Below are 23,109 nucleotides of genomic sequence, written 5' to 3' on the forward strand. Positions count from 1 at the left end.
TTTATTTTAGCCCATATAATTTTGATCATTGATCACTTAAGCTCTTATGCCTTTGGTTATGTTTAAAATAACCTCTGTATTTTTAAAAACATTACATATAAGTTTCTTTTGTCAAGTCTGAGTTAACAAACATTAAAATCTACTTACGTGATATGTTGACTCACAATAATCCATTAATATAATAACACATATAATTTAAATTAAACCTCTCACACATGGTGATCCAACTCTCCCTCACCTCCACCTCCGACCTCTCCGTCCTTCGCTACGTCCTTCATCGTTTCATTTTTCTCAATAAAATAAATATTTTTTAAAAAACTTAAATTACATATGTCATTATATTAATAGTTTAATACAAATCAACATATCACATAAATAAATTTTAATGTCTGTTAACTCAAACTTAACAAAATGAACTTATATGCTAAATTTTTAAAAATATAAAGATTATTTTAAACATAAGTAAACTATAAAAAATCAAGTAAACTATAAAAAAATTAAGTACATGACTAAACCAATTGGCTAAAATAAACCTTAATACAATCTTAATGGACAAAGCTTTCAATAAATGACCTAAGCCTTCCTGTAAATTGTAACACTTAATTTTGATGATTATGTACTCAGACTCATCCTATAAACGAATCACTTAGAACAATACTTTGGTTGAGAGGGATACCTAATTCATTAGCTTAAGCAAAGGTACTTGGAAGCAAGGTTTTTACATCCTTCTCAATACAGGAAATGTTCTGTACTTCAAAAATAACACAGGACCTATATTTACATTGTACCGAAGTCACAGTATAGTGTCCGAACTCTCGTCAAGGCAGCCAACAACATGACTTTGTTGAACGGTAGACTTTGAATACAAGGGCAAAAGCAACTCATCTACAAATCTCAATGCCATAATCTGCTTACTGCTCCAATTTTTGTGGAAGCAGATATTTGCTTCTAACATTATCATGTAGGTTTAGGTGATTGCTTTCTGCCAGCAGAACTGCGCCCCCTGAAACCAACAACACTGAGCTTAGACTTAGGAATTCTTGTGATGACAGATTTTCTACCCTGTTGCAGCTTGTTGCCCCTCGTTGGTTCCCTTTTTCCACCACCAGGAGACTTGATAGGCTTTGAGATTGCGACAGTCGTTTTTGATTTTGTTGATGCTGATGCTTTTCCTTTACTGGCTGCCGTTGATTTTTGGGCTGATGTTGCTTTTTTGCTCGCTTTGGATGAACTTTTGGTTAAAATCACTTTTGCTTTATATTTCTGATCAATCTGTTTTGATATGAAGGCATCTCTTCTCACACTGTTGGCAGAAAGAGCTTCCAAGCTCTCATTTTTCTTCATGGCTTCTTCAATTCGAGTGGCTAAAGGAACATCTTTCTTTGCGACAAGGCTTGTCACTTTGCCTGCAAAAAATAATCAGTTAACATCTTGATGCTGTAGAATATAGTTTTTAAGGAAAGACAATCTTAAAATATAAATTTGGAAATACATCTGAAACAGAAAAGTGTAAGAGCACTGTTCAATCTGAATTCCTGATAATAAGAAAAAAGCACCATAGTAAAAGCCCACCCCAAAAAGAGTGAATGAATGACATGAGCAACATGCACATGTTAAAGAGACTTGCGATATAAGGTTCATTCAAATTCTCAATATTCTAAATTCTAAAACATTATGAAACTCGACTAGGGGTTTCGCCATGCTCATCTATTTGACAAAGACAGTTGACTACTAGCTAAAAGATCATCATTGAGGGGTAAAAGGTACCAAGGACATTCAAAGCCATTGTAATGCCCAATCAGACCATTGCAACTTGTGGCGATAAGAAATTACCACTAATAATCTAATATCTTCTGATAGTGCTGGTTGATTAGATTTTGAACACAAAAATAATTACAAACCATGAAAGAAGTGAAGCAGTGAATCCTGGATCACAAAGACCAAAGACCTTAAGATTTCATCTTAGCTTAGGAGATTATACCTAAGTTGTCCATTAAAATATACATACTAAATTATGTTTCAGATTTTGAAGCATTGCTTTGCTCCTAGGAAGTACATTTCCAATCCAATTGGCTATAAAAATGGAAAGTATTCTCATTTAAGCAAGAAGCACAAGCATCAAGACAATGAAATAAACCACAGCTGACATGAATTTTCAAGCCTAAAAGAATTGCAATTTTTTTTAAAAAAAAAGAGAGATTAAGAAGGTACAGGAATCACAACTACCAAAAATGGTTTGCAGAAAGTGCATATGCAAGTGTCTATGTTACCAAAATCAAGATTACAGATGAAGCTGAACTACAATTCATTCATCTGTGTGCAGATCTTAGTGTCGTGCTTGTCACCTGCATTAAGTGTGGTATACCATTCTAGAAGGATTCTGATATCTTAAGAGTTCTAAAGGATTACAATATAAGTGCGACTCTGATGCTTCTTAATTTATAACGAGCTGTGTGATCTTCATAAGAAAATAAAGTTTGTATTGCTCTTAACTGTCTCCTGCTGTGTTTTCAGTGCGGGCTGGGCATGCAACAACTTAAAAAACATGTCAAGATCTTCTTCCTTGGATTTGGGAATCATGTAACTCCTCAAAACAAAAAAGTATACCTTTGGCACCCATACGAGCAGTTCTTCCAGTCCGATGGAGATAATCAATCTGATATAGTGAAAGAAGTGAAAAAACAAAAAAATCAATTCCGTATCTTCATGAAGGTAAAAGACAAAAAATACAAAAAAAAAAGAAATGATTTAAATACTAAGCATGAGCAGGTAGACCCACAGAATTCAATGGAAAATCAAACATAATAACATGGTCAACATCTAGGTCCAGTCCTCTAGCAGCCAAATCCGTGCACACCAAAGTTGGACAATCTCCATCTTCACTCTTAAACTTTCTCAGGTTTTCAACTCTGAATTAAAGAAACATGTTAAACAGTCACTCAATCAGTTGCAATGATCTATACTATGCACACATAGACTAATCTCAAGATGTATGAAAATATCAGCAAAAGCAATGTTATCCAGAAGGAAAAAAATTAAAACACAATGAAAAATGCAAAAGTGTAAAAAACTAGAATCTGCAAAATCTTAAAAATTAGGCCAAACAACAAACATTAATAAATAAAAGAACAAATCACTCTGAACAAACCACAAGGAAGACATACCAGAAAGTATGAAACGATACTCAAGAAGCATAAAGTTAGGTTTTAAAAATAACATAAATTCAAGACTTACAATCAAAAGATATAACATGATATGCGAATAATCAAAATAACTACGAAAATATGCAATTATGGTAGCATAGAACAAGCAAGTGAACTAGAGAAAGAAGCAACTAAATGGAGAAAAAAAATTCAAATACTGGTTGGACCATAGCAACTAAATGGAGAAAAAAATTTAAAATTTCAGTTAGATGGCCATACACTGATTAGCACTTATCGGTCCAATCAAGGATTACTACTGAACCACATAAGTCTGATACCAATCCTTACTTTTTTTCTTGGTGATATCAGATGGTAGAAGTCAATATATCACCAGTATATTGGTACTATACCAGTCCATCGGTTGTGGTAATCTACTGAATCAATACAAAACCAGTATACTAACTGTGTACTAACTCATACCGCTCAAGACCACCTAAAAATAATTAAAAATTAATACCAATAAGGCCTGGTACAGTCCTTAGTTGAACCAGTAAATTGTCATCACTTAATGACCTGTATTTGTATTTATGAGAAGAACTACAGTGAGATATTGTATTATCAGAATGTGCCTAACATATGACATTACCATTAAAAAATAAAAGTCAACTGCACTATGGGAAAACTTGAAATGAAAGGTTATTATGTGCCTTGTCATTTCATGTAATTGACAAATACCACAGAGATATTAAATGCTAAAAATGATTTTCATGCAAACTTCCCATGGGTCTTAACATATCAATCAATAAAGTAACTCATGATACTGTAAGCTCACTAAACCTGTGCAAGCATCATTCAGTCAGCTACTGAACTGCTCAACCAGATGATATCAAAAACGAGAATCAGAATGCATCAAACCAAACATCATAATGCACATTTGCCAATGTCAGATTCTAAAGATAAAATGATGCACTTGAGGTCACGAGGATGCTAGATCATGACCAAGTATTGTTATCATCAAGAGTTCCAATACTGGAACTTTTTAGAATTCACCTATAATTACATCTGAAAATATTAACTTATGATTAGATGCAAAAACTTATATCATATAGTAATATTACATATGGAGATTCTTTCTGGCAGAAACATTACTCAAGCCTCAGAATTCTGTTCCATAGCAGAATGGGGATTCTCTAGAAGGGTTAAATGGAAAGATTATGTTGGAGCCATCAAACTTTACAAGTACTATCCAATGAAACAAATTAAAATTGTTTATCAAAAGTGGCAGCATGATCTTTTTCAGGCAGATACGAAAAACTACAGAAAACCACAATAGCAGTCTGGAAGATTGAAAACCGTAAAAGAAAATGAATGAAGACCTCAAAAACAAGACACCACAGAGAGAACAGGGGATCAGCTATGACAATGAAGAGAAGATCTGATGTTTACAATGGCAAGCTACATCCTTGGAAATGTTGTAGTTTATAATACGAAACCAACTGTTTTACCTTTCCTCTGCTGGCACCTCTCCATGGTAATTTACAGTGAATATCTGATTCTCAGTAAGAAAATGATCAACAGCACGACTAGAATTTAGTGTATTGCAGAAGACCATAACCCTATTTCCCTTTGACAAACTTGGCTCCAGAACCTGACATTAAACATTGCAACTGTTTAAAAAAATTCTGGATGTTGGATGATAATAGCTTTTGGTAGCATGTTCTCTTTTCAGAAAAACAGTATATTGGACCCAAAACACATGTATCAAAAGAATAAGCCCATTCTGATATCTATCAAATACATTAAGAACAACTTTCAGCATACACTGTAACAATTATGTTCTTCAGTATGTTTACTCCCCAATAGTTGGGACATTATGGTGCGTTCTTGTAGTGTCATTTGCTTGTTTGTTTACTGACAACTGTTTTTTCCCAAAGGTCATCTTGTATTTGCTAAATGTAGCCTACAGAAGATCATTTGAATCAAATGGTCATGGTTCTAAAAATAAGTAGAAAATGCAATATATTGTACATGAAGATGCACCTCAGTAAAACTTTATTTCTTTTCAACAGAGGGAATTCTTATCACCCACAGATAAGTATATACAGAAGCCAAATGGTTAGAACACTATGTATAAACGTGAATGTACAAGTTTCCTCTAGAAGTTAATTGCCAACAAGGAACCTATAGTGTATATGCAGTATGCACATCCAAATTGTAAGCAACTTTATAGTCAACTAATGATAAAATCATCGCCCCAAAAGACTAACAGATATTCTTGACAATGGAATGTAATGTCAGCACAATAAAATAAAAAAAACGAAAAACTTGGACAGTTGATAAACAAACAAGAGAGACCTGTAGAAGAGCTTCAAGCTTGTTCTCAGCACCAGAAAGTTTGATAAAGTCATGTCGAGCAGATGCAACTTTCTTTTGAAAACTAGAAGTGCGCAAATGAATTATTCCCTGGAATTCCTCATCAACCAAGTTTTGCACTGCCTACAAAAAAAGAATCAGCAATCAAAAGAGTGCATGTAAAGCAAAAGAAGTTTGAATTCTATTTACTGACTAATAAAAATTTAATTACCATAGCAGTAGATAAAACTTAATAAACGACCACCCTACTTCAATGGTCAGGCTTTCCAAAAAATATGGGCTATGTGGGTCAGTGAAATAAGCAAGGGCACATAAGGAAAAAATATTCCTAGCACATAATATGATTAAAAAAAGCAAAGGCACGTTAACGTAACAAACAATCATTAGTTCCAACATGTATCAAAACACGAGAACTTAAGTTTCGTACAAAAAACACAATACACATACAACATCTTAACATAGAGAACCAACTTCTGACACATTTTAAGAGCAATAACCCCTGTTCAGTGGACAAATTGGTTCCCATCATCTGATTTAGTTAAAGATTACAGAAAAAGCAATTATAACAAAAACAATATGAAAATGTACTATAAACTCAATCTACTATCATCTTCTGCTTGTAAGAACATGTTATAGCAATTGATCACCTATGATTGCATGTTTTAATAACAATAGAGAAACAAACCTAGTACATTGTATAGGCTTCATAATAAGCTTGAATATAACATTCAGATAAATTGAAAGCCTACGTGCAACGTGGCTGCAAGTTTTTAATATTCATGACTAGATAAAAGGAGTGCAGTCGTACACTGAGGTAAACCTAATAAAAAAGAGGGAAATTATTACAAATCAAGTCTGCATTTGGGTTCACATCACATCCAGATCTATTATTAGGGAATAAGGACTTGTTCCGTAAGAACATGATTTCAATTATGTAGTTTCTCTTGAAATACTCAACCCAAATTGCTTAGACCATGTCTTTTACCTAAAGAAAAAAAAGTAGCTATTCTCCATACTTAATACATATCATTATATTCCTTCTAGTTTTTCAGAATGCAATTGTAAGAATAACTTCAAGTATTCACCAGTTAGGAAAATAGTTACCAATAGAAACTATATTACACCCATATGACAGCAACAATTTGATGCCAAAGGATGTCCAAGTTGTACTTGGAGTAGATTAACCCATGTCAATTGCATGCATGGATGATCAAAAGCAAATACAGCGAATTATGCTTTACAATGCCAAAGGATGCATCGTTCAACTCCTAAAATCATGAAAATCTTATCACAACTTTTATACTTGTTGAAGACTTCTTATTTCATGCTCATAAGTCATAAACATACTGTATCTAACAGCGACATTGCACGGTCATTAACAAAAATTGTGCATGTATATTTGAAAAGGAGGTGGAAAGCAAAAGTTTTACATTTATAAAGCATGTTAACTTATGTGTTCTGGTTGCTTTGTTATTCATAACAAACACCAGCAGCTAGCAACCAGATTGGCATAACTCACCAAAATAGTTGCTATCCGCTACAAAATCTAGTAAAAAGGCAAAACACACATTATAACCAGAATCATGAATGAAGACCGGAGAACATATATTTATAATTATTATGACAAAATTTAAGGTACCGGACATCTTTAACTGAATACGCATTATATTGCTTATATTTTGTCAAACTGAATGCTTTAATCACTAATCACCTAACCTTAGTCATGGTTGCAGTGACCAAAACAGTTTGAAAACCATGGTCACCAGGTTTAGCAGCACGGTTCTTTAGGGGTCCAAGAAACTTGCGTATGTCAGGACCAAAGCCTTGATCAAACATTGTATCTGCCTCATCCAAAACCTGATATAAAGATGCCCAATTTCAATATCAAGTCAGTACTATTACTATTAGTCTTTTATAAGAAAAAAGGTGCTGTTACTAATTGTCATTTAATACTGAACATTAAATAGCATCAGCCAAAAAGTTATGAGGCTTCCTATGTAGAACCTACCAAGAATTTTATGTCCCCATAAACCATATTCCCATCATTGATATGTTGAAGAATTCTTCCTGGGGTCCCAACAACCATATCAATAGGTTCACTCAGAGAATCTTCTTGAGGTCTTAAACGTCCACCTCCACTGATCATAGTTGACCGGAACCTAGCATGATGGCTTATAGACTTGGCTACACGGAAAACCTAAAATACACCAAAAAGATCCATTTTACAATGGAAACATGTAGTTTTTACCTCTCTATACATATCTGCCCTTCACAAAAAGTTCAAAAAAAACCTGTTCACATAGCTCCCTTGTTGGACAAAGCACAACAGCTCTAGGACGCCTGGGTCTCATCAGCACTCCAGATAATGCTTCATCTTGCCGCATCAGCTGCAAAACACATAATTCCAATCAAATCACTATTCGGGGAAGTCCAACCAAATGCCTGGTACAAATTCAGTTTAGTAAATAAAAATATGATCTGATTGTCTCAGCTTGCTGCTGTTCCATCAGTAGTTCCTAGTGGCATTACAAGGTGAACTAATAGCCAAAGTCTTGCAGTCAACAAAATATGATCTGATTGTCTCAAATTCAGTAAGTAAATAAAAGTATGATCTGATTGTCTCAGCTTGCTGCTGTTCCATGAGTAGTCCCTAGTGGTATTACAAGGTGAGCTAATAGCCAAAGTCTTGCAGTCAACAAAATCCTACATCGATCATATCATACAATGAAACAGGCATGCATGACATAGCCCTAAAAACTCATAGAACCAAAGATGCATAGCACATCAAGTTCATAAGAAAACTACGACAAGAACTAAAAATGCATAATAATTTAATAGTAGCAGAGAGGGGTCATTTTCGATTGAAAACAAAAGCGAAGCTTGCAGCTAAAATCTACAATATAGAAGAGTATAGAGTGACTATATTATCAACCAAAAAGGCGAAAGGCAAAAAAGTAGCAGCGAAGCGCGACCTGAACTATGGGCAGCATGTAAGCCAGGGTCTTGCCAGACCCAGTATGAGAGCCCAAAACGACACTTTTACCCTCGAGCACGGCGGGCACCGCGATGCACTGGATCTCCGTCGGCACCGAGATCTCCATCTCCTTCACCGCCCCCATCACCTCATCACCCAGTCCCAACTCCTCGAAGCTCGACGCCGACCCACGCTTCTTCTCCTTGCGCTCCTTCTTGACCGCAACATTCGCGGGGCGCGGAAGCGACGGAGAGATCGGCGCCCGCCCCTGATCAATGCCCTTCGATTGGTCCCTGAGGTGTCGCAGACGGAGTCTTTCAAGCAGGAGAGAATGGCGCAGGGGCTGCGGAGCCTGCTCCTCGTCAGTGGTGGCGATGGCCATTGGGGCAGTGGAGAGGCAGAGAGCACGGGTAAACCCCGGGAAAACCCTAAGCGGCGGCGGGAAGCGAGGCTTATAGTAGGAAAAGAGGGTTCGAGAGAAGAATAAGGACGAGGAAGAGGAGGAAAGGAGCGCTTTTCCAGTAGCTCCTCCGCAGGCCATGGCCAAGGATAGAGGCGGCGCAGCCGCCGAGTAAGGAGCCTGGATAAAGCCTTCAGTGTTATCGGTTCAGAGGGAAGTAACGCTCGAGATATATATATATATATATATATATATATATATATATATAACATGAATGGTAAAGAATGAAGAGAAGGGAAGAGAAAAGGTAAACCGTTCGATTCAATTTGATCCGATTTTTAAAACATTACGTAATAAATTTAAAAATATGAATATTATATTTATTTTAAAAAATATTCTAATAAATTCTCAATATGATACTGCCCCATAAAAATTAATGGGTAAATTCTAAAAAAATCTTAAATTTTATTTTTTAATATAGTTTTCTCTTTTACTTTATTATTGTAGAATTTTTTTTCTAAATTATTTTTATTATTTTACTTTTGACCGATCGTTTACATTGTGTTATGACTATGTCAACCTCGTTCGTCGTTTACTTTTGCTCTATTACGAGACATTGTCGCCTCTGCTTTATATGGTCGCCTCCTCCACCACATTCACATGGAAGTCGCTAAAGTCTTCAATTGTGCCTTCACCCTCTTTCACCATTATCGTCACATTATCACCATCATCATTGACTCCACCAACTTCTTCAAGACCCCTCGCCTCCTTAACACCTCCTATGTCGATCTTCATTAGCTCCTATTCATTAACTTCGATAAAGATGCCAATGACTTCGCCATCAATCTTTTCCCATTGATCTGTATGAGGTTCGAGTTCAACAATTCATTGAGTTGTCACTTTTTGAATAAAAAGTTTTGATGGAGGATAAAGATATCATCATAAAATCAAGTGGAAAACTGAAGGGCAACAATCTCTATTACTTTGAAATCAAAAATTGAACTAGGAGCATAAAAACGTATGTTGTCTTTGATAGCACCTCAATGCTTTCGGTAGGTTGAAGATTGATGTTTGTTTCAATCTCATTCTTTTCTATTAGTGTTGGAACATCCTCCCGATATTTAGACAATTAATAACAAAACTTCTAGATTTCTCATAATAATTAAACAAATCTTTAAAGCAATACTTTGGTTGTTAGAATTTGGGGAATAAGAGGCTACGGTTGGAAGGAACTCAATTTTACCTCATCTTCTTCTTTGGCTCGACACTAATAGATTATCAGGACCAATTGATTTTGATTGTTGCTACTTTTGATACTCTTCTATGGAGCTCTCCTTTTATAGTTGATAGGTTAGGAATTCTAAAGGGTTTAGGAGCTCTCCTTCTTTTATAGTTGAGGTAGGGTAGGAATTCTAAAGGGTTTAGGACTCCCCTTCTAGGGTGGCATATAACTTTTTTCCTACTCCAAGTAAGAGTTGTGTTGCCCTTGCTTTATGATTGTCCTATTTCAATGATGGCTACTTTGATTTCAATTAGGAGTATATCGTGTTTTGGGTGAGCCATTACGATATGGGATTTGCTTGGTTGAATAGGGTTTTGAGCTTTAAGAGGCTCTTAGATAAGAATTGGCCACACTATAAGGCTATTGGAGCTCATCTAGGTCTTCAGTCGAGTATTGATGAGATCATTCATATCATAACTCCCTCAATTAGATGATTCGACTCCTAATGAATTTTTTTTGTAGACTTCTTCCCTCTCCATTTATAGGTTGAAGGTTTTTCTTTAGTCCATCGATGTGGTCAGCATCATCGTACCCAACCATGTTGTCTACTTACACCAATTTGATTGGATTTTTTTTATTATCGAATCCTCATCGACTCAAGAACTTTCTTTTTCTTCTTACCGTTTCAAGCATGTTACTACTCCTTTTAGTTTCTCCTCCTCTTTTATCAAGTTGGAGAAAGGCTTTGATCTCTTGTATACCAAAGTGAGAGCCATAAATTTTAAACATGTGTTCCACATCATTTTTGTCTAGTCGGCAAATGTCAAGTCTTCCATCAAACAAATTAGATCACGAGCAATAAGGAACTTCCTTCAATATTTCGGGTTATCATTGATACTTCTGGGTTCGGTGAAAGTAAATGACATATTGATCTTATAAGTATGGGCTTCTAAGGATAACACATGTCAAGTGGAACCACTTCGCATGTTATATCATTGATGAATTTCTTATGATAACAAAGTATATCTTGCATTGTTAGTAGATCTTTATCTTCACATCACCATGAAACCATTCAAGAGAATATGGGTGCGAATGCGATGTTATCTCTAGACCAAGCTTCTTGATCAAGCTTATCGAGATAAGATTCTTTTGGCACCCGTTGTTGAAAATCATGCCAACGATTATTAGTTTACTTAGATCCTTATGATAAAGAGCTCTTCTTGAACTTTTGGACTAGAGATCAAACTCGAGTTTATAACCTTCAGTTTAGCCATCAACAATAACTTATATTTGCATAAGGAATAGGTGAAAGTTTGATGAAGTAGTCACCCATGGTCGTAGCCCTGGTTTGTTGACTTTGATTATTCTTTAATCATTTATTTGGAAAGAGTTCTAGGTAAATTTTTTAATACTTTACTTTGGGGTAACCTATAATTTTATAATGTTTATAAAAATGATCACTTCTTTTAAAGAAGGCAAACGAAGTCTTGCTTCGTTGGGTGGCTCCCTTTGATCTTTTTCGTAAGCTTTTTACTATATGTGTGATTTTTTCTATCGATTATTATCATTATGTTAATAACAGTTGAAATATCATATATTTTGAATAGGCTCAACTTTGTATGAATTTGTATGTAGAGCCCGAATGTGTATTTCATTATTATCGATTGATTATCGTGAGAGATTTTGAGCATCATCACTAGTCGATGAAATTTGATGGTGTATTCTTATACATATTTGTCCCATCTTAAGCATAAGTAATGTCACATCCTCCATCTTTCTTTGAGATACCTAATATAGTAGAATTCTAAGTCTTTTTAACTATCCATGATATATCTTTATTATCATTGGCTCAAAAATAGGTATTTCACCATGCAAGTATATGTCTCATCAACTTGAGTCACACAAGTAATATTTTATTATCATTATATAATTATATTGATCAAAATAAGTATCAAGCTAATCTATCCATGTATCAAATATCTTAACATTGATGATTCTATGGTATGAGGGTATGTCAATAAGATCCTCAACTCGAAATAATCAAGTTCTTGCTGCGATGCTATGCTCAATAGCATTCTCTTTGCTATTGTACGTCTTAGATGAAGACCACACTTTCTCATAAGTTATGTCATAGTTTGCTCGAATGTTGGTTATCAGAGGGTTAGTTTGGGTTTGTATCTAACTCATCATGATCTCCATCTACTAGGTTAATATTATCATTTGAATAATAAGGTCGGTCAAGGCTATCAGAGTGTTGGTCACCATCCTATTGGTGATTCTTCCTCTAGGTGAGCGTGGTTCAAACTCCAACTCTTATAACTCTTTGTCTTATTCTTCAAACCTTATCTCATGGTTACAATTCATAAGATCGTGCTTTGATATGACTTGATCTGTATGAGATTCAAGTTTGACAATCTGTCGACCTATCACCTCTCGGATGAAAAATTTTAGTGGATGAGAAAGATTTCACTATAAAATAAAGCATAAAACCAAAAGAAAACAACCACTATTACTTTGAAATCAAAAGTGTCAACTATAAGGGAGTAAGTAACAAAAATAAAAGAGTGAAAAGACTTAACTAGGTGCGTAATAATGCATGTTGTCTTGGAGAGCATCTCGATGCTCTCGGTAGATTGAAGATCAATGTATATTTTAGTATCCTTTCTTGGGAACCCCCTCATAAGATTTAGATAACATACTGGACTTCTCATGGTTGTTAGACGAAGCTTCAAAACAAGACTTTAGTTGCTGAAATTCAATAAAGAAGATGTTATGATCGGAAGGAACTCAGCATCACCTCCTTTTCTTGTTGTTTGGCTCATTGCTATGGCCGTTTGACTTTGGTTGTTACTATTTTTTATGCTATTCTAAGAGGTTCTTCTCATTTTATAGTTAAGATAGGGTAAGAGTAGTGAAAGGTTTAGGAATCATCTTCTAGGGCTAGCGCACAATCCTTTTTCTACTCTAAGTAGGAGTTGCATTTCAATGCTCTCTTATTTTTTATAAGGGTTGCCCTATTCTGATCCCAATTAGAAGTAGGTCTTAGGCTTTAAGTGAGTTGTGAACTTTATTTGACCAAAAAGGACTTTGAGGCATTAAGAGGCCTCTTGGATAAGAAACGATCACGTTATAGGATTATTAGAGCTCAAACGTATTTTTGGTTAAGTGTTGATGAGATCGTCCTTAATCACCTATCGCTAGCACCGACCCCCCATCCTCGCTCTCCTCACCCACATGATGATGGTGCTACCGTGTTGACTATCACTTTATTTTGTCATGGTGATGGCCCCCACTTTGATGACCTCTATAGTGACTCTCGAGATGTTCAAGACCTTCCTCCGGAGACTGAGAGTAATCTCACCTTTTAGAAAATATGAATGTTGAATAGAAATAATTAAAAATTTAAATTTTAAAAATATATCTCAAAATCAATTACTAGAGATTTTTTAATAAATTAATTATATTTTTAGATGAATTGATCATCCAAGCTCATCCTAGAGCTCACATTATTGAATCCAAAAGTCCAAATATATGTTTTACGATATTACACCAAGGGATCAGTTTTCCTCTTCGAAATATCAACAATAATTCTGGCCCAACTACATCAAGATTCGAGCAAGCAGATATCATGTTGTTGTTTTGGCTCAGAACCGTCCGATCTTTCACTTTCGGTGAATCCGTTGGCGGCTCCTCCATCCGGAAAACGAAAGGAATCAATTAAGATGCGCAATTTTCCAAAACCCTCTCGATTTAGGGCTTTGGCGCTTCAAACGGCGCCGGCGACGGGACATGGCCTCGGCCCGGCAGTTCGAATTAGCGAAGGAGAGCGAGCTCAGGGTGGAGGTCGGACCCGACGCGCCGCTCCGCCTCCGCCTCCTCTCCGGCGCCGCCGAGATCTTCGGCACTGAATTGCCCCCCGGCAATTGGATCTCCGCTCCTCCACATAGCAAGATCGCAGTAAGCCCTTGTTTACTTCCTGCTTTTGTCTCTCAAATTTTCCCTGTGGTGTGTTCTTTTCCCTGACGTGGAATGAGGAGAAGAACACCAACTTTGTACCTTTTTGAAGGTGTTCACCTGGAATGGTGCGACTATCGAACTGGACGGAATCAGCGAAGTGGAGTACGTGGCGGATGAGGTAACGCGATGTAGTGCCGAATTAGGATTGGGACTTTTGTTTGCTTATCGATTTTAAGTATATGTGATGATGCAATTAGACGCCGATGGTGAGTTATGTGAATGTTCATGCCATTCTTGATGCGAGAAGAGCTCGTGCGAAGTCATCTCAAGCTAGTGGTATGGACTCTTCGCAGGTACGTTGACTTGCTTATGATGTTGGTCTCAATTTGTGGAGAATGTGTTGATGGTGGAATGAGAATCTTTTATTCGCTTTATGATATTATAGTACGTTTTCTCGTCATACTCTCAATTTAACAGGTGCATACAATCTTCAATAAGTAAGCATTTCACTTGTGACTAGATAGTTTGTAGGCGCAAGATACATAAATTTGTGAAAAAGCTTCTAGTTTTCTCGTGTGTTTGATTTAGAGCTACTGTATTTGAGAAGACATATCATAAGGAAATTACAGTCCTCCCTCGATTTGCTTTTTTTTTTTTTTTAAAGAGGAACACCATTTCGCTTCATATTTGGTATAGAATGCTAAGAAATTAGATAATAATGTGGCTTAAAAGGATGTATTGTTTCAGGAAAACTAAGCAAGTTTTTTTATTAATTTATATTTCTTGTCATTTTACTTGTGTTTGGATACATATGTCGATAATGATTTAAGTGATCAGCCAATATGAGATCATTTACGAGAAGCTGTTGACTGCGAAAAATGACAAAATATTTAACCTGAAACAAAGTATTTAAAGGTGAGAATTCTGTTTTAAGATTTCAAAAGACAGGATAGTTTATATCTCTTTTAGGTTCGGTAAATGGCTTACTATGAGGTTCTATAAGATGTGGATGAAGTTGAGATTTCATCTGATCCTTGCTGCTCTCTGTTTCTAGTATTGGATGGGGCGGTTCTAATAGTATGGTTGGATTCCTTTTGTTAGTCAATGAAACATATCACTCGGTTCTGAAGCACCAATAGTGGAAAGAAATAGTGGGTTAACTTGGGTTAGCAACACTGACCCTGTCACAAGAATAGATGTAAAAGCTCTAGCGTTATCCCTTCATAAGCTATTAATCTGCGGTAGAAATCATTCAATTTTTATATTGTCATCCATGTCTACGTGGTGCCTTAAGTAACTTTTTATTAGTCATTCTCTATATATATTTTTACCGTGCATCTGAAGAATTGTCTGTCTTAGTATTTCAGGGTCCTAGGGTGATTGTTGTAGGACCCACTGATTCAGGGAAGAGTAGCTTGTGCAAGATGCTTCTGAGCTGGGCTTGTAAACTGGGTTGGAAACCTACCTATGTGGATCTGGATATTGGTCAGGGGTCCATAACCATTCCTGGGTGCATTGCTGCTACTCCAGTTGAGATGCCTATAGATGTCATGGAAGGAATTCCTTTAGAAATGCCTATTGTGTACTTTTATGGGCATACAACTCCGAGGTAAATATTTCATTTCCATTCTATTATATCATGATTAGTAGCTCATGATAGATCAGTCTTACGAGTTAAATTAAGTTACTTTATAATGTAAGCATTTCTTGGTTATTTTGTTCAATAGTGCGAATGGGGATCTCTACAAAGTACTTGTGAAGGAGCTGGCTGCAACTCTGGAGAGACAATTCTCTGGAAATGTTGAAGCTAGAGCTGCAGGCATGGTGATTAACACCATGGGATGGGTGGAAGGTCTTGGTTACGAGGTAGTTTTTAGGGTCATTTTATAAGTTATCTCATTTGTATAATAATTTTCTAGTTTTCTGCTAAACTGTCATCTGAAACTGTATTCAAATTTCTCTGTTTGGCATGCAGTTGCTTCTTCATGCAATTGACACTTTCAAGTGTGATGTGGTTCTAGTCTTGGGGCAGGTAATTATCTGATATATTGCACGTGTACTCCATGCATCATTATACGTGGAACTAGGTAAACATAAAACAGACATATATCTTGCTCTATGGCCGAGTTGTCCATTCTGTATTACTGTTTGTATTGATTTAGTTTTCTGCTTAATAAATGTGTTCTGAATGCTAATCTCGGCTGTTTCTGATAAAACATGACTATTTGCCATGTCTCTTAAATGTTTGATGTCTAATCTTGTTCACTTATTATGTTCAAGTTTTATGCAAGTTGGATAGGATACTGGTTGTAGTACGAAGGCAGCTTCCATGAAACTGTTGCTGGAGATATTGGATGGCTCATTTTGTTTTAACCACTAGCTTTATAGTTGTAAAACTGTTCTATTATGCTTTATAAGTTTTCCATGATGGTTCACATTTAAGAGTTGCATTAACTTCAAATCTGTAATGCATTTATTATATATGTGATGCTCTTCTTTACTTGAAGAGATGTCCTTTACTTGTGGTAGAGCATTTTTGTCTAGGTGCTTCATTTGTTTTCCTGTTGTGACTTTTAGGAGAAACTGTGCAGCATGCTCAAGGATGTTTTGAAGAGTAAGCCTAATGTAGATGTCGTGAAACTTCATAAATCAGGAGGGGTAGTTCTGAGGAATCAAAGAGTCCGTCAAAAGACAAGGAGCTTGAGAATCAGGGCAAGTGCAAAATATCATCCATTAATTTGATTTAGACAACTTTCTGTAATTCTTGTACCATGTCTTAATTCTTCATGAAATTCAACTGTCTATTACAGTATTTATCTTGGTCGTGCATCTGTCAAATGTCACAAAAATACTACCCATAGATCTTTCTTATTTGCCTGAGCTTACATATGCACACTGGAAGTTGTATTGTTTGGTAACGTGGTCAGGAAATGTATCTTAAATGCTAGAACTCGACCTAAGGACTGTAGTTGGTTCGTTTCGATGTTTGTCTTTATCAGTTTCTTGGTTCATAGTTCTGTTTATTATGGTGATTAGGTTGAAATGGCTTCTATCCTGGACTAGCTTGTGTCACCGGTCTATTAGGTTTGGTTTGAGCATATCTATCTTGTGATCAGATTGTTAAATATGACGTAGGTAGATATTACTTGATTCATATTTGACACCTAAACTGATTTCTTCGCAGGAATACTTTTACGGGCTTGCAAATGATTTATCTGCACACTCAAATATCGTCAACTTCACTGACATTTCAGTTTATCGTATTGGTGGTGGCCCACAGGCTCCTCGTTCTGCTCTGCCTATAGGTGCAGAGCCTGTAGCTGACCCAACTCGCGTAGTTGCAGTTAACATAAACCGTGATTTGCTCCATCTTGTTTTAGCTGTTTCATATGCTAAGGAATCTGATCAAATTATATCCAGGTAATTCTTTTTAATGATTTTGGATGTTGCTAAAAAAATCTCTTGAGAAATGGTTTGCCAGTGGTCCATAAATTCCACAGCTGCCAAATTGCGATCATTCTGTTTCAGCTGGTTGTATCTCGAGTCTGGCCTCTAGTTTCTGGTTTAGGGCTTAGAGCTGTTAAACCAATTTGATTTGCTGGTTAAGATTTTATTTTCTTTCTATCGTCTATTATATCTTTGTAATCTGTCGCAATACATGTGCGTACTTACACAAGTATGTTGAAACTCATTGCAGCAACGTTGCTGGGTTCATTTATGTCACTGATATAGACATCCAGAGGTAATATCGTCTGCTCTAGTATGTCAATGTTTCGACATAGCTGTTGTTTCGTGATCAAATTACGAGGTGTTGCCTGTTGCAGGAAGAAGATTACATATCTCGCACCGTGCCCTGGCGAACTCCCTAGCAAAATTTTAATAGTGGGAACCTTGACATGGTTGGAAGGTTGAGAGAAGTTATTTATGCTCTTCAAGCATGGTAAGAGCTTTCGAGGAAGTGAAGAACTGCGATTGAACTGTGTTTTGAGCATCGTACTTTGTTTCAATCTGCCAGTCTCTCTCTCCTCATGCACCTGTGTTAGTGTGAGGAATTCACAATTTAATCACATCGGATCCCTTGTGATGTGATCAGCAACATAGCATCATAGAACAATTCACCTTGATTAATGTTTGTGCATACTATCGAGCATCATATGGCAATCTCATTTGAACGAACGTGTGCTTCTCAAGCCTAATACCATTCCTAACACTTGCAAGCATTGCTACTTGTCAATTTATATATATACATACTTCGCCTACATTTTTCCTCGCCTTTTGATATGCGTCTAACTACACATAAAATAATATTTTGGAAAACCAACAAACCCCGCTGGCTTTGTTCCAGTGGACATATCCAGAGGATATGACACGTATATTTACTCAAGTCGCGTAGAAGACTTCACATTTTGCTTACTTAATAACTACGTAACACCTACCTAATACAAACACACCAGCACACCAACACGTATATTCTATACTTACCACACCTCGATGCATGTCGGATACTACACCCTCATGCATCTCGTCCTAGCCTTCGGATGAGCCCCCAACCTTGACCTCGATGGTCTTGGCCTTCTTCGGCTCCGGCGGTGGCTTCTTCTCCACCCTGACGGTGAGCACCCCCTCCTGGAAGCACGCTGTGATGGCTTCGAGGTTGGCGTCCTCCGGCAGCGGGAACTTGCGCATGAACTTCCCCATGCGCCGCTCCATGCACTGGTACTTGGCTTCCTTGTCCTCCGCCCGGCGCCGCTCCCCGCTGACGACCAGGGTGTGGTCGTCCTCCACCTGCACCTTGATCTCTCCGGTCTTAGCCCCGGGCATGTCGATCTCGAACACCAGCGCGCCGGGCACCTCCTTGACGTCCGCCGGGGTGGAGGCCATGGCCTTGCGGTCACGGACGTAGGCGCGGGCGGGGGTGCTCACCACCTTCTCCACCTCCTCCGGGAAGTCCATCAGATGATGGATGGTGGCGATCAGGGGATCGTTCTCCATCCCCATCATAAACTCCATCCCTCTCATCTACACCTGGCTTATGAGGCGAGCGAGAAGACCGGTGGCCGAGGGACTAATATAGGGAGGTGGGGAAGTCTCCGGAGAGGGGAGGAGGCAGCCTTTAGCGAGTCTGGGGATCGCCATGCATAATCGTCGGGAAGAATCAGGAGGGCACGTGGTGGGGACGGTGTGCCACGTGGTTCGGGTAACGAAGAGACGTGGCGGATACTTGGTCTCCTGTACGCCCGAGTCCGACAAAATTGAGGATTGAGACGACTTGGAATACCATTCCTATCGATCTCAAACCAATCCATTGGGTCAACCCAACTCGACACGAATCCGACCCGTTTAAATTGATCAATCCGGCTCATGAGTCACATGGGATCCGGTTCGGATCAAGGGCTGCTGACCCGGGGATCGCCGAACGTTTTAACCGGCTCTCCGCGTCTCCTTTTCTTCACCCAAGCCGTCCGCCTCCTCCGCCGTCGCCCACCGCAACCGCCGGATATGGGAGATGGAACTCCCCGTAAATATGGGAGAATGATCTCTGGAGAGGATACTCTGCGGACTATGAAGACGGTGAGACTCTTGAAAAAGGTTGATATTGAGAAGCTTGCAGTTGCTTTAAATAGAACGAGAAGATCATCATCCTTCAGCAATTGACCAGGTGATTACCGTGATAGATGCTTGTAATGTGCCAGTACTTGAACCATGAATACAAGTTAGTTAAAGTTTTATCATCGGTTGGATATCATATCAGTTTATGACTCTTTGAGAATTTGGGTCGACCTTCATTTTGTCTTCTGCTTGGTAATTTTTGTCCATGAAGAAAATACAGTTTCCTAGTTTGGTCCTTACCGGAATCCACACCATTAGAAGTCTATGCAAACTACGGAGACAACTAGGTCAATTAGTGTTTTGTCTCCGTTAAGTATGCATATGTTGAATTGTTAAGCAAGTCAAAAAATTATGTGAATAAGAGGTTAATTAAGGGATAATCCAGTCCAACATTGCTTGGTCAATCACGCAACTTAGCTTACCTAATAATGCATGGTTAGGAAGGGGGGGTGAGGGGGGTGAGGTTTTATCCAATCTACTAATAGTGTCTTATATATGTACTTAAAACAGTGATAAATTCTCACCAAATGAAGGACTAGCTGAATACAGCATAGATATTGGTGTTGGTTATATAAGGACCAAATAAGTAAGGAGGAATTTCATTTTAATTCAGATTTGCAATTTAATCCAGGAAATTATATATCGACCTAGTTTGATACATTGTCATAAATCAGCTGCAGAATGAATCAAAGAAATCAGCAACACTTAATGCATGTATGCAACTTTTATGATTGGTCTCCGAGCAGTAGTAGCACGGCAGTGTTTCTAGATTTCACAAAAACAAAAGATCAATTACAGTATAAATTCCATTGCTGATGAGCCAAGTTGTTGCTTATGAATCTCAGAAGTTTTGAAATTTTAATTTCTGTTTTTTCATCAATTTTAGGTTATCTATGTTGTTATATAACAACATATTGCGCTTGGAGGCTTTTCGCGAAGTTGTGACCATTTATGAGAATATATAGGAATTTCCATAGATGATAATATGTTTACACTATGCTGTATGCTTATGTTTGTGATTTCCAAATCTAGGAACTTGTTGTACCATCTCCAAGAGAGCAGAGTTGTCATCTCAATGGTTTGGCTCTCATTGGTGTCTACTTCGTTTATATTTATGAAGCAATCAGTTCTTATCAAGTGTTATATCTTTTATAATTTCTTCCAATCATCAAATTTCATTTTCTTGGCCTTTTCTGGAATAATTGTGAAAAAAAGGCAAAAACAGTTTAATTTTGTTTGGTTATTTCTTCTAAATTTGGAAGTAGGGAAAGGAAAAACTCATAGCTTTCAGAATCATAAATATCATTGCTGATTTACAGCTTATTTATTCTGCCTTTTCTCCATTTTTTTTTCCTTGGACAGCTAGGCACTTGATATTTGAATTACTGCAGACAAGCAGTTAGCACACTCACATCTTATATTATCAATCACCTTGACAATTCATATCATGGTTGGAGGCATCAAACATACGACAATTCTCTCAATTCAAGATGCAGTGGTAATCCCATATATTTTGAAGGCTGCTTCCAAACTCCCAAATCTCTGCATAGCAAATGAGATATATGTTATGACAAGTTCTATCGGTTATCATTGGTACCTCTCAACTACCTCTCTCTCTCTCTCTCTCTCTCTCTCTATAAATAAATAAATAAATATATGTGTGTGTGTATACAGTTTTTTTTTTTTGTATATACAGTTACTTCAATATTTATGAGGAACTAAAGAAATATGCTTGTTTGAACAGATAGAATAGAGAGAAGTAAAAATGTTTCTGAACATGTTGAGATGAGGAAGGATTTTTTCCAAGTCCTGGTTGTGGACCAGGGATACAAGTCTCTGATCAACCATGGTTCTGATTTCAGTCAGTACCTGCAGATATTGAGCTTTGGATTGCAGATGCAACCCCTCAGTTTGGCCATGGATATGATACTAGTGTTTCAACATGCTCTATAAATTTAGTGAACAACAGTTGTATTGGATGTGTACAATTTCAAACAAATAACCTTTCCGATTCCATACTCAATTGACCTAGATGACTATACTGATCATTATTCATGATGTCTACACAAAAATGTAAATGTGAAATTGTAGTACTGGTGTTGATGTACTATCTACATGTCATCCATACATCATGCACATGAATGTTAGATTGACAATTCACCAATGATATGTCCAAGTCCTCGACTTATTTGTATCTCCCTGTTACCTTTGAAACAGAAAGGTTTATAGCACATCAGAGAATTGGAAGCAAATAAATCACTGAAAGATTCATGGATAGAGAGCTGAGAGGTTGACAGAATTATAAATGTGAAAATGGTCTTGTTTCTTTATTTCTTGGACAATAACAGATCTATATATGTTTTTCCAGAAGATGTATAGGAGTTTAGATGGTATATCCAGAATAACATATTATTCATTTCTTAGACTTATTTTCGTGGTAATATTAATTGAAGAACTTAGACTGTTATGCTCAGCAACATGATGGCTTGAATCATCAAAACAACCTTAGATCATTATGAATTGTTGTGCAACATGAGAAATTTCTTGTGTGGTAGCTATCCTTTGACCACAATTATATATATATTTTTCTTTTTTTTAAGGGAATCATATCGATCTGCTTTATCTTGTTGTTGAAATCCTTTGCAGCCCACTGAGATCTATCTCCCTGTTTAATTACTACCAAATGGATGCACAATCGAGTAGCCTATGGGTTGGCCAAATCATTATCCCTTGAATTAAAATCTAAATCTGTGTCCACGGCAATCAAAGCAGGAATCTCTGCACCCCGGTGGCCAATCAACGGACTATTATCTCCCTTTCGGTGTCACATCACGGATGAAGAAGATAAATGATATGGGTCACGTCAAGGTTTGGTTACAGAGGGACGATGCTCAATTAGGAGACGAAACCATGACAAGGAAAGCACGAAGAGGACAAGACGTGCCGTGCCGTGCCGTTCTCTGTATGTGTTCTTCGCCCACGTCACCGGCTGCAAACCACCGTACACTCAGCAGGAGGAGGCGACGATCTAGTTTTTGCGTTTGGTGTCAGATCAAGAGCGTTTGCTAAAAGCAAGCTCACTCTGACCTGATCCGTTCATGTAATCGGTGGGACAAAGCAACATGTTGAGAGAAGATGCTTTACACGAAGTGGATCACTAAGATGCAGGCAGTGCTCATTAGTATTCCTTTGAATAAAAAATATAAATGATATAAATAAAGTTTAATTTTATAATAAACTGGCAAAAATCTATGCTGATAAAACTAATTAATGCTTTCTAAAATATCTCAGAAGGGATTTTTGAGATTTTGAATCTTCAACTTCGATTAAGATAAAGTTGGATATATCATCATCGGATGAGAAGGAAGCACAGCACACAGATGTCACTCCACAAAGCACTGGGCACCACATGTGAGGAGCTCATCGGTAA

The 23,109-nt window shown here is 37.3% G+C and overlaps 3 protein-coding genes across 3 annotated transcripts; 1 reads left to right on the forward strand and 2 right to left on the reverse strand.

Moving 5' to 3' along the window:
- Nucleotides 1-658: 658 nt before the first annotated feature.
- Nucleotides 659-9,102, reverse strand: LOC103999303 (DEAD-box ATP-dependent RNA helicase 39). Its single transcript, XM_009421027.3, has 9 exons — nt 8,489-9,102; nt 7,808-7,903; nt 7,525-7,713; nt 7,233-7,373; nt 5,499-5,639; nt 4,649-4,791; nt 2,780-2,909; nt 2,608-2,656; nt 659-1,406 (listed from the first exon to the last, which is right to left on the reverse strand). Exons 1-9 carry the CDS (start codon nt 9,029-9,031, stop codon nt 958-960), a joined length of 1,881 nt encoding a protein of 626 aa, XP_009419302.2. The 5' UTR covers nt 9,032-9,102; the 3' UTR covers nt 659-957.
- A 4,741-nt stretch (nt 9,103-13,843) lies between these two features.
- LOC135593951 (protein CLP1 homolog) lies at nt 13,844-18,245 on the forward strand. The gene is made up of 10 exons (XM_065084311.1): nt 13,844-14,069; nt 14,179-14,247; nt 14,327-14,422; nt 15,437-15,678; nt 15,797-15,935; nt 16,045-16,101; nt 16,647-16,781; nt 17,254-17,489; nt 17,767-17,811; nt 17,894-18,245. Exons 1-10 carry the CDS (start codon nt 13,902-13,904, stop codon nt 17,979-17,981), a joined length of 1,275 nt encoding a protein of 424 aa, XP_064940383.1. The 5' UTR covers nt 13,844-13,901; the 3' UTR covers nt 17,982-18,245.
- Nucleotides 18,246-18,329: 84 nt separating this feature from the next.
- Nucleotides 18,330-19,708, reverse strand: LOC103999306 (17.1 kDa class II heat shock protein). Its single transcript, XM_009421029.3, has one exon. It carries the CDS (start codon nt 19,086-19,088, stop codon nt 18,597-18,599), a length of 492 nt encoding a protein of 163 aa, XP_009419304.3. The 5' UTR covers nt 19,089-19,708; the 3' UTR covers nt 18,330-18,596.
- Nucleotides 19,709-23,109: the final 3,401 nt, after the last annotated feature.

This window comes from Musa acuminata, chromosome BXJ1-9 (assembly GCF_036884655.1).
Source record: "Musa acuminata AAA Group cultivar baxijiao chromosome BXJ1-9, Cavendish_Baxijiao_AAA, whole genome shotgun sequence".
Lineage (NCBI taxonomy): Eukaryota > Viridiplantae > Streptophyta > Magnoliopsida > Zingiberales > Musaceae > Musa > Musa acuminata.